Source organism: Trichomycterus rosablanca, chromosome 1, assembly GCF_030014385.1.
Source record: "Trichomycterus rosablanca isolate fTriRos1 chromosome 1, fTriRos1.hap1, whole genome shotgun sequence".
Lineage (NCBI taxonomy): Eukaryota > Metazoa > Chordata > Actinopteri > Siluriformes > Trichomycteridae > Trichomycterus > Trichomycterus rosablanca.
The window spans coordinates 13378653-13390273 of NC_085988.1; the positions used below are offsets into that span (position 1 = coordinate 13378653).

Here is an 11621-nt window from a genome sequence, read left to right on the forward strand (position 1 = left end):
ACTAGAAATCGGGAGAAAAAAAAATAATTAAACTGATGAATCTCGTGTAATCAATAATTACCTGTCCTGTCATGAATGTAACCAAAGTGTGTAAAACATGACGTTAAAATATTAATAAACTCATAAGCTAATTGTATTTAGGAAAATATTGTATTATTATTTTACTAGGTCTCAAAAATCTGCAGAATTTACCCTAGTGGCGGAAGAACAAACGTTAGGCCAAGTTATGGCACATTCATTGTTAAATTCAGCAAATAAACAAACAAACTTTGTACACTGAAATTCTGTTTTTCTATTTTATTTTCATCTGTCGTTTTTATCCTGGTCAGGGTTACGGTGGGTCCAGGTTTCACTTCCAAAAAGCTCCCCTTCCTCAGACATAACCAGTTATGTCTGTAGACACGTGCTTGATTGATGGCGTCACCGAAACGCCTGTTTGCAGAAAGTCCCCTATAGATATAGATGACTGTTCCCTGTGGATAATATGAACTTCTTTTTAAGTAGCAGGGACTTTTGCACTGGACTGTATCTGCTGTCATTCGAAGCTACTCTTAACAACTGTAAATTGTGACTGTTAATGGACTGTAAGTGCTGCGACTCGTGTCTTTAAATCAATCATTAATCCTTATTAAATTCATTAAACATGGACTGACTACAACCAGAAACCTGACGCTTCCGCTTTATTTGTATGTTTGAGCTTGTGATTGTTTTTCATTTTGCTTGTTTTGCTCTTCATTGTTAGAGGTGTAATGACACCTGGTCATCATGCATCATGCACTATATGAACAAAAGAATTCGGACACCCCTTTAATTTTTTAAAATCGTGTGTTTCGGCCACGAATGTTCATTCCTGTTCTAGCTTGACTTGTGCCTCTGTGCGTCAGTCGAGACTTTCTTGACCAACATCAGTGCCTAGCCATCACTGATGTCAACTAAGTAACGCGTTACTCTAATCTGACCACATTTTTCAGTAACGAGTAATCTAACGCGTTACTATTTCCAATCCAGTAATCAGATTAAAGTTACTTATCCAAGTTACTGTGCGTTACTGTTTTTGCGTCTCGGGGAGTGACGTCTGGCCTATTACGAGCTGCGTCCGAAATCGCACGCTTACAGAGTACGCACTAGATTGGAGGAAGTATGCACTACTCGGCCGGTAAAGAAGTACATACTTTCAGTACAGAAGTGTGCAGTATGCACACAACACCGCTACGTACTACACGTGGGGACGTGATGACGTAATATCACCAGTTACAGACTCATTACAAACCCCACTCGCCAAGATTTTGGATATTTATCGTCTTTTTGTTATTTATTTGTCTCTAAAAATTGTATTTTATTTATCTTACTTATGTGAACAGAGGACTCAGTTTTCCGCGTCTTTCTTGTTTCTTATTCCGCTTCAATCGCCTACGCAGCTCCAGTTGCATTACGGCAGCTGCTGAATGTAACTAATAAAGTAACTTGTAATCTAACTTAGTTACTTTTAAAATCAAGTAATCAATAAAGTAACTAAGTTACTTTTAAAATCAAGTAATCAATAAAGTAACTAAGTTATTTTTAAAGGTAACTATGCCATCACTGCTAGCCATACACAGGCTCATAATACTGCCTGTGAGAAACCTTCTCAAGAGAGTGGCTGTTCTAGCTGAAATGATCACACACAGGTCACTATTTTAATACCATTTGTTTTTGAAATGGGATGTCTTAACACGCTTATGGTCGGATGTTCAAATACTTTTGGCCATATAGTTATCAGCAATAAAAAAAGTCACAATGCAGTAAATGTCCTGAAAGCACACTGCGATTATGATCTATATAGCCAAAAGTATGTGAACTCCTAACCATGAACTTGTTTGTCATCTTATTCTTAAACCATGGGCATTTGCAGTCTTCAAGAATTTTAAGCTTGTGGGAGTTTGTACCCATTTAGTTAAATATTTATAGGAGAGAAATTCAACATGGTTGAGGTCTGGGTTTCTGCAGGTCACTTGAGTTTCATGCTGTAACATCAAAGGTCCTTCCCCAATCTGTAACCAAGTTGAAATCACATAATTTTAAACAATATTTATTCCATACACTTGTTATTAACAGTGTAGCTGAGAATACACTTGCAATATATGGCCAAATGTATCTGTAGTGATCGACCGATATGGGTTTTTTAATGGCCGATGCCGATACTGATATTTAGACGAAAGAAGTGGCCGATGGCCGATATATAAAGCCGATAATACCATTTTTTTACAACTAAAAAATACAATAATAATAATAATAATAATAATAATACAACAAAACAGAATTAATGATCTTAAATAAACATTTATTTATCACTGTATATTCTTGTTTGCTCTTTTGGCCGTTCAAAAAATTAAATAAAAAATAAAAAAACTTTAAATAAAATACAAATTATTTCAAAGGTTTCAGTGCACTTAACATACACAAGCAGATAGCAGTATCTTTTTGTTTTTAAGAATGAACAAACATGCTTAGTGAAGACAGTTGCACATAGAAGAACTTCTTTTAAGGAGCCATTATTTAAGCCCCAAACTGTGTGTGCATTGTGTTTGAGCATTTAGATAAGTAATCAAAATATAAATAAAATATTAACAAAAATATTTGTGAATAAAAAATAATGAAGTTAAAGTTAAAGTGAAATATTTGGGGGAAAAAAAGGTTGTAAACCCTGTCCAAGTCAAGAGCAGAAAATTGTAGGAAACAGTTTCCAGTCTTGAAATAAAATGGCAATATCCTCACTGAATGTTTTCTCAGCCTCTCTTTTTTAGTAGTCCCAGTCTAAAAGCAGCAAGTTGTAATGCAGGAAACAAAGTTTCTCTGCATTTTCTCCAGTGAGCCTGTTCCTTTTCTTCTCATAAATGGTCCCAATCTCACTAAAAATTCTCGTTCTTGTGCATTCACTGATGTCTGCCTGGAGAGTGGCAAAATGGACACACGGGGCGCTCTAACAACAGCCAGACCAATGACTGTATACAGTCACTGAGCTGACGGAGGCAACGTTTAAATATCGGCCTTGTGCGCACATATATCGGCCGATGCCGATTATCTAAAAAATGATTAATGAACGGGGATTAATCGGTCGATCACTAGTAATTAGTAGACTCGGGTGTTCTAGTCGCACACCTATTGCTCTCAGGTGTATGTTCGTGTTTTCAGCACTAACTGTATTTTGTTCACGGTACGTATTGAGACCAGTATATTGAAAGATAAATTCTAAATATAAATGTGTATCTGTTGATACTCCAGCACCCATGTGGGTGCTACGTGAGCATTCATCTACTAGATTATTATTTCCACTTTTTTGGGAAGGAAACCTACGAAATAATGAGGAGCACTGCCCAAAATAAAAATACACTGATATGACTGATATACCTTGTAAAAGTTCCATTATATAAGTGAAGCAAATGAATAATCTAGGGCAGGTGAAGGTATTTGTCTTATACAGATGTATGTGTACAGCACAAAGAAATGCTTTTTTTCTGCTTATCCCTTGATGGGAAGTTGGGGTCAGAGTGCAGGGTCAGCCATTGTCAAGAGGGTTAACACGCATCCTTCCGATAGCCCAAAGCTGCCACTGTCTTAACTTTCAATTTGTTGCCTGAAAATGTTTTGCAAGAATGACGAACACACTTGGGTCCGCGCGGGTTAAATGTTATACTAGGACTAAGAATAAATTCTGTATCTTTGCTCGAACAGAGTTTTAAGTTTTCCGGAGATAATGCTAAGCGATAATACATCCACTTGCCAACCATGTCTTTTCACCTCACAGAGTCGGGTTCACACAGACCCACGGTCACGCACTGCTCGCCAGTGTTCACTGTCTCTGCTCAAATGCTTTCAACCAGTCAACAAAGACTGCATCGATTCGACCATCACTTCTGACAGACACAGCATATCGTGCCTGTGTAGGGGCTTGGCCAATTGATAGCTCTGCTAAAATTCAAACTCCGACCTCAATGGCCATAAAGTGCTCCTGGTTTGAATGATTTGAAGTTGGAAATAGAATAGTAATACTAACCCAATTGCTTTCTAATAAAGATTATTAATCGCTTATAAATTTGACTTTATTTTGCTGTTAATTTCTTGTGCTCTCTGTGCTGCTTTATTCTTTAAAATCGCTGCTTTTTATTTGCTGTTATATATTATATACATGAACATTACCAGCAGAGCAATTGCATCGATCCATGCACACTAGTGCCACCTAGAGGTGTTTCATCTAACTAACACCAACCTTGAGTCTTCTTGTAGACTGGACTGGTACAGAGTGGTTCAGTTATGTTACTGTTATGTTAAACATACTGGCTGAATAGTGGTACATCTAAATAAGTCTTTACTGTACACGAATCTGAAAGGTGGAGTTTTTTTTCAGACATATGTAATAGAGCTGAATAAATAGACCTCTCTGACTGTAACGGGTGATTATTATTCATAGGCACTGTGTATTGTGACTGCTCTCTAAATATTCTAGCAGTAATGGGAACTTCTAATTTACAGCCTAGAATGAGAGGACGAGGATGGAACAGGGGAAATTACCCTGGCAACAATAACAACGGGAACCCGACCAACGTGGGCGGCCCGGTTCGACCCCAGGAGGAAGAGTGGGACCCTGAGTATACACCTAAAAGCAGAAAGTACTATCAGGTAAGCATCGGGTTTTCAGGGCAGTCTGCTTTCATGTACTGTGGAACCTCCATTTAACAGATTTCGGATTTAATGGACAAAATCTGGAAAACTGAATGTCTGGTCCCATTGTTTAAAATTGCTGTGAGAAGTGTACCAAGACCAGTAGTTCATTAATCGTCCACCAGTCCAGTGGCTGCACGTCTCTCCGTTTACATGAGTGGTAGGAGGGCGGCATGGTGGCTAAGTGGGTAGCACTGTCGACTCACAGCAAGAAGGGTCCCCAGGTGGGGTCCCCCAGGTTCTCCCTGTGTCTGCGTGGGTTTCCTCCAGGTGCTCCGGTTTGAATCCGGTTTCCTCCCACAGTCCAAAGACGCGCAAGTGAGGTGAATTTGAGACACTAAATTGTCCATGACTGTGTTCGATATAAACTTGTGAACTTGTGTAACGAGTAACGACCGTTCCCGTCATGAATGTAACCAAAGTGTAAAACATGACGTTACAATCCTAATAAACAAACATGAGTGATAGACTTTTTGTCAGGAGGCTTGCTTTGTTCTCGCTCTTTTCTTGCCGTTTGTTGGCATTGGCGTTGACCAGAACACATGACTTTGAGATCTTTCTCTCTCCGTAGCATGATGACCGCGACAGGGAGGGAGAGATGAAGTGGGCGGACGGACGAGGTCGCGGGCGGGGCACGTACCCACGCAGCAGAGGCTCGTTCACCGTGCGCAGAGGCAGCAGCACCAGCACCGGTGGCAGCCCCAAGTGGACCCACGACATGTTCCAGGGAGCCACCGAGGAGGGAGAGCTGCCCGACGATGACGCCGAAAACAGCATGAAAGACGAGGATAAGACCACAGAGAGCGGCACGTCCAAACCGTAGACCATGCGTACCCTCGTATATTGTTTTTTTTATCATGATGATTACTTTTAGTTTCCCCTTGTCCTGCAGTTCGGGTGTAATGTTAAACCACTGTGAGCTTACACTGTTTTAAAGTCCCACATGGTCATTTTATGTTTGGAATTGATTTGTTTAGATGATAGAAGGATTTAGAGAACATTTTTGGTGTATGAAGGTTGTAAGGGATGCTACCCATATATAAGCAAACGAATAATCATATACTGTCTGTATGGTTTGTATTAAAAACGGTCGTAGTAACCAAACTTGCTCTGCTGTTTTGTCATTTGGCCTAATCGGCATGCTGCGAAACGAGTGGCTGCTTCCCTATCAGATATATTAACCTTTTACCTAATGATACTTTGCACCAGGGTTTTAAAAAAAATGGGTCTCAGAAAAAAAATAAAACTACAAATACTATAAAGGCTAAAAACGAAATAAACTTGTACACGAAGGCCCCCCTTGTGGAGGCTTTTTTACATTACATTTTGTAAACCACTGTAGGACTAGATTGCCACATTACATTTTGTTTTGATGCGTTGTTTGTGTTGCCTCGGTGGGTAGCACGGTCACCTCACAGCAAGAACTTCCTGGGTTTGATTCCGGTTCAAATCCTTTCTGTGTGAAGTTTGCATGTTTTTTCACGTCTGTGTTGGTTTCCTCCGGGAGCTCCGGTTTCCTCCCACAGTCCAAAGACGTGCAAGTGAGGTGAATTGGAGACACTAAATTGTCTTTTGTGACATGGTACTGCTAAAGGTTATACAACCCAAAAAAAGAAGTCATGATTAATTTACCTATTAAACTCGCATATTGATTTATAAACAAATCTTCTGATCATATGGGATGCCAGCTTCATGGGTGCCGCTTCATAATGTACGAAGCCGTTTGGTTTTATCTACAAATGAAATGGCTCAGGAAGGGAAAGGGACGTTTGTGGGCAAAGATAAAAAAATGAACGTGATAAATCCAGACGTGATAAACCAAACGACTTCTCATAAAACTGATCCTAGAACACAAGCCGTGAGTAGGGGCCGCTGCTATAAGTTCTACCGTGGTCAATCCAAAAAGCCTCCAACTTTGGTAAATAGTGCAGCACATGTAGTGTAAAATTCATTTCTAATTTAGAAACGGACATTACACCAACATTAATGTTGCTGAACCTCTGGATGGACATGGTGGCTCCAAAAAAAACTCCAGTGTCCTGCACATAGCCCTGAGCTCAGCCCTACTCGACAGCTCTGGGATGAACCGGAACATCAACTGATCACATCAACTTTTCCACTCCTCCATGCAGAATTCTTTCAGCTGTGTGATGTTTAAGGGGTTTCTTGCATAAACGGCCCGTTTCAAATCACCCCACAGCATCTCAATAGGATTAAGATCCGGGCTTTGACTTGGCCATTCCAGAACTCTCCATTTCTTTCTGTTGAGCCATTCCTGGAATGTTTTGGGTCGTCATGTTGCATGGTACACTTCTGCTTCAGTTTCTGGACAGATGGTCTCACATTTTCCTCAAGCACCCTCTGATACAGTGAAGAATTCATCATAAATTCTATAATGGAGATCTTGCCAGGCCCTGCTGCTGCAAAGCAGCTCCAAACCATGACATTTCCACCTCCAAGCTTCACAGTTGGTATGAGGTTCTCGTCCTCTAATGCTGTGTTTGGTTTGGACCAAACATGTCTTCTGTTACTGTGCCCAAATAATTCAATTTTGGATTCATCTGTCCAAAGCACATTGTTCCAGAAGTCCTGGTCTTTGTCTAGGTGTTCTCTGGTAAACTTTAGTCTTTTTTTGACAGCAAGTGTTTCCTCCTTACACACCTTCCATGAAAATCAAACGTGTGCAGTCTTATTCTGATGGTAGATGCATGTACCTTGACATCAACTGTCGCAGGAGCTACCTGTAGGTCCCGTGATGATATTGTAGGATTATTGGAGACTTCTTTACGCATCTTGCCCTCTGCTCTTGGGCTGAACTTGCTAGGATGACCTGACCTGACCATGTTGTCAGTTGTTTAAAATGTTCTCCACTTATTTTCTGGACAGTGGAGTGGCTGATTTCTAACTGTTTAAGATCTTTTTAAATCCTGTCCCAGACTAATATGCATCTACAACCTTCTTTCTGAAGGCCTCAGAGAGCTCTTTAGATCTCACCATGGTGAGAACACTCACTTCAACAATCAAGAGCAAACCAAACTAATATCTGAGCTTTAAATAAAACTCCAATGTCCTCTAACGATGGTTTAATCATTGCAGCTGATGTGGTGCACCGGATTCTAATTGTAGACATTTTAAGTAGTAATAAATGTGGGGGTGTACTAACTTTTTCTTCACAATACATTTCCATTTTTGTTTATTACATTTTACAACTTGTGTTTAAAAGTCACTTTTCAGTTTTATTTGATTAGTTATAATAAGCTTTATCTTTCAATACTGTTCAAATGAAGCTCAAATGTCCATGTGTTTAAATATGATCAATATGGGGTGTACTCATTTTTTCACATGACTTGTGTATTTGTTCTGCATTCAGGCGTTAAAAACCCATTATTATTATTATTATTTTATTATTATTATTTTATTATTATTATTATTATTATTTTATTTTTATTATTTTATTAATTTAATCCCAGTGATGAGGTGAACGTGTCAGAACACAGTGCGGCAAACACTTCTGTGCCAGTCAAAGTACCCATGCAACTCCTGTCCGTATCAAAGCTCTTACAATTGGGGTTTCAGTTTCTTCTATTGTGGCTTCTCTAAAAATCTGCCACATCAAAAATACACTATATCACCAAAAGTATTCACTCACCCATCCAAATCATTGATTGAATTCCGGTGTTCCAATCACCTCCATGGCCACAGGTGTATAAAACCAAGAACCTAGACATGCAGACTGCTTCTACACACATTAGTGAAAGAATGGGTCGCTCTCAGGAGCTCAGTGAATTCCAGCATGGTCTCATGATGCAACCTGTGCAACAAGTCCAGTCGTGAAATTTCCTCACTACTAAATATTCCACAGTGGACTGTCAGTGCTATTATAACAAAGTGGAAGCGATTGGGAACGACAGCAGCTCAACCACCAAGTGGTAGCCACGTAAAATGACAGAGCGGGTCAGCGGATGATGAGGCGCATAGTGCGCAGAGGTTGCCAACTTTCTGCAGAGTCAATCGCTACAGACCTCCAAACTTCATGTGGCCTTCAGATTAGCTCAGGAACAGTGTGTAGAGCTTCATGGAATGGGTTTCCATGGCCGAGCAGCTGCATCCAAGCCTTACATCACCAAGCGCAATGCAAAGTAACAGATGCAGTGGTAAACTGCCGCCACTGGAGTCTAGAGCAGTGGAGACGTGTTCTCTGGAGTGATGAATCACGCTTCTCCATCTGGCAATCCGATGGACGAGTCTGGGTTTGGCGGTTACCAGGAGAACGGTACTTGTCTGACTGCATTGTGCCGAGTGTAAAGTTTAGTGGAGGGGGGATTATGGTGTCATTTTTCAGGAGTTGGGCTCGACCCCTTAGTTCCAGTGAAAGGAACTCTTAATGTTTCAGCATACCAAGAGATTTTGGACAATTTCATGCCCCCAACTTTGTTGGAACAGTTTGGGGATGGCCGCTTCCTGTTTCAACATGACTGCGCACCAGTGCACAAATCAAGGTCCATAAAGACGTGGATGAGCGAGTCTGGTGTGGAAGAACTTGACTGGCCTGCACCTCAACCCGATAGAACACCTTTGGGATGAATTAGAGCGGAGACTGTGAGCCAGGCCTTCTCGTCCAACATCAGTGTCTGACCTCACAAATGCGCTTCTGGAAGAATGGTCAAAAATTCCCATAAACACACTCCTAAACCTTGTGGAAAGCCTTCCCAGAAGAGTTGAAGCTGTTATAGCTGCAAATGGTGGGCCGACATCATATTAAACCCTATGGATTAAGAATGGGAATCACTCAATTCATATGTGTGAAGGCAGACGAGCGAATACTTTTGGCAATATAGTGTACATAGACAGTAACTCGGATGATGGATTTGCTGATTTCTAGAACGCCATGTAACGCTGTAGCACAGCCTCCTAATTCCTTAACTGGTGACTTCTCTGTGCCCATATAAACAAGACTATAAAAACACATCAGTGAGCTGCAGTGCTTTATTAGTGTTTGGGCTGATGTTCTTCAGAAGCGTCTTCACCTCCGAAGTTCTTCTGCTCGTCTGTTCTTCTTAGCCCCCGACTCTCCTTTACACCAGCTTCCTCCACCAGACCCTGCTTCTGTTGGTTTAAAGCGAAAGCTGGAGAAACATGTCAGTAGGTGGATTAGCCACTCTGAAATCTACACAGGTACAAAAGGGAAGGAATAAATTAAGGAAGGAAGGAATGAACTCAGCAGAGGCTGCAGTAGGTGTGTTTGGTTTGATGTTGGTGTGCTGGTGGGGTTCAGAAGTTTCTCCCCTGTGCTACCTGTCTCCGGAGCTCCTCTTCTCCTCCTCCTAAATCCCGTCCCTTCTCCTGGCGTGTCTGGGGAACAGCAGGCTACTGTCATGCCAGAAGGGCCTGACAGCTCTGCATAAACCCTCGCCCGAGCTCAGTCCTCTATCACCGGCGCTTCTAACCATGATGTCATTGATATCCCCGACTTCCTCTCTCATCACCAGCATTCCTCCTTTAAACATCCAATCAACAGAAGCCAGACATGAACGTTCAGACGTTGCACTCGTGGTGAAGCGTTTATTCACCAGCTGGATGGTTAGTAGAAGGTCTGCTGCTCAGTAGCTGCTTCTATCCATCAGCTTTCATTCATCTTTGTTTATACTCACCATATTCTTCATGAGCGAAGGCATTAGCCTCTTCTCGATTACACTCCATCACCCTGGCTTCAGCAGCTTCAGCTTTCTTCATCAGCTTTAAAATCTTATCTGTTGGTTTGAAGTGTTGAGAACGTCACGTCCTGCTGGGTCTCGATTAAAACAGCTTGTTTTTTACATCTTATTTATATTTTTACTCACCCTCAAGCTCGCTGCAAGACGCCACCAAGTCATTCAGCGTGTTCTCTGTCAGCTCGGTGATGCGCTTGCTCTCCACTTTCTGGACGTTCACCAGCTCTTTGACGTCCTGGTCCTCCGTCTCGTCCGTCTCCTTCAGGATCTCATTATCTGCTTTCACATAAAGGATGACGGTTCTTTAGTCATTGTCCAGGAACCAAACCACCCCCCACACACACACTGTGTGACGATCAGGACAGATTCATCTACTCACCCTGACGCTGGTCGACGACCTTCTCAGCTCCGTCCGGCACGGAGTTGGTGGCTTCCTCTCCACCAGCAGGATTTTCTTCGTTCTCCGCTGGAGCCGGGAGCAGTTCGGCGGCGTCTCTGTGTTCGACCCAGGACGGCCCCTGCTCTGCACTGCTCTCTCCTGCTTCTTCTTCCACCTCCACCTCCGTCTCCCTCTTCTTCTTCTTCCTAAAAATCATCCTCCAGTTTTTCATCCGTTTGCTTCGTGTCTTCGGTCTCTCAGCTTCGCCGTTCCTCACGTTCTCCTGCTCTTCCTCGGGGTTGTCAGGGTTCACGTCGGGCCGTCGGCTCCGGCGGAACCGCGACCCAAACCACAAGAGACAAGACATTGTTCCAGCTGCTCTGCTTCAAGTCCAAACTCAGACTGAGCTGAAGTGTTCTGAGGCTCCGACTAGCTGCAGCAGAAGCATTATGACATCACTCAGTGACATTCCTTTAGTCGTGATGTCAGAGCAGCTGTCCCCGCCCACTGCTGCTCACCCCCCACCTCACTCCACTTCAACAATACAACAGTTATAATTGATATTATAGTTGTTAACAATAATGATACATTTGTTCTTGTTGGTGTTATTATTAATATTGTGTTTCAAAAAGAAATAAAATATTTATTTATTCATTCGTTACCTGATTCACTGGGTAAAAGGCAGGAAACACCCTCAACAGATCACCAGTCCATCTCATAAATACAATCAACATTTATTTATTATTTATGTATTTTTTTATTTGTTTATGTATTTAATTATTATTAATTATTGTATTTTTTTTAACTTATTTTTGTTATTTATTTATTTATTA

General features: G+C 41.6%; 2 protein-coding genes across 6 annotated transcripts in view; one reads left to right on the forward strand and one right to left on the reverse strand.

Annotated features, from left to right (window-relative positions):
- thrap3b (thyroid hormone receptor associated protein 3b) overlaps positions 1-5806 on the forward strand; it is a 32003-nt gene extending 26197 nt beyond the window's left edge. For both annotated transcript variants that reach the window (XM_063018817.1, XM_063018892.1), the window contains 2 exons: positions 4510-4656; positions 5270-5806. In XM_063018817.1, the coding sequence (XP_062874887.1) occupies positions 4510-4656; positions 5270-5521 (399 nt within the window). In that variant the 3' untranslated portion in view covers positions 5522-5806. The remainder of the gene's footprint in view (positions 1-4509; positions 4657-5269) is intronic.
- A 3864-nt stretch (positions 5807-9670) lies between these two features.
- Positions 9671-11221, reverse strand: LOC134318994 (uncharacterized). 4 transcript variants are annotated; one of them, XM_062999978.1, is made up of 5 exons: positions 10789-11221; positions 10539-10688; positions 10350-10448; positions 9994-10195; positions 9671-9824 (listed from the first exon to the last, which is right to left on the reverse strand). In XM_062999978.1, exons 1-4 carry the CDS (start codon positions 11153-11155, stop codon positions 10023-10025), a joined length of 789 nt encoding a protein of 262 aa, XP_062856048.1. In that variant the 5' UTR covers positions 11156-11221; the 3' UTR covers positions 9671-9824; positions 9994-10022. The 4 variants fall into 4 exon arrangements, with proteins under 4 accessions (XP_062856048.1, XP_062856039.1, XP_062856031.1 ...); XM_062999969.1 differs by having other exon boundaries at positions 9671-9804; positions 10789-11220; XM_062999961.1 differs by having other exon boundaries at positions 9671-9865; positions 10789-11220.
- Between the last annotated feature and the right edge of the window lie 400 nt (positions 11222-11621).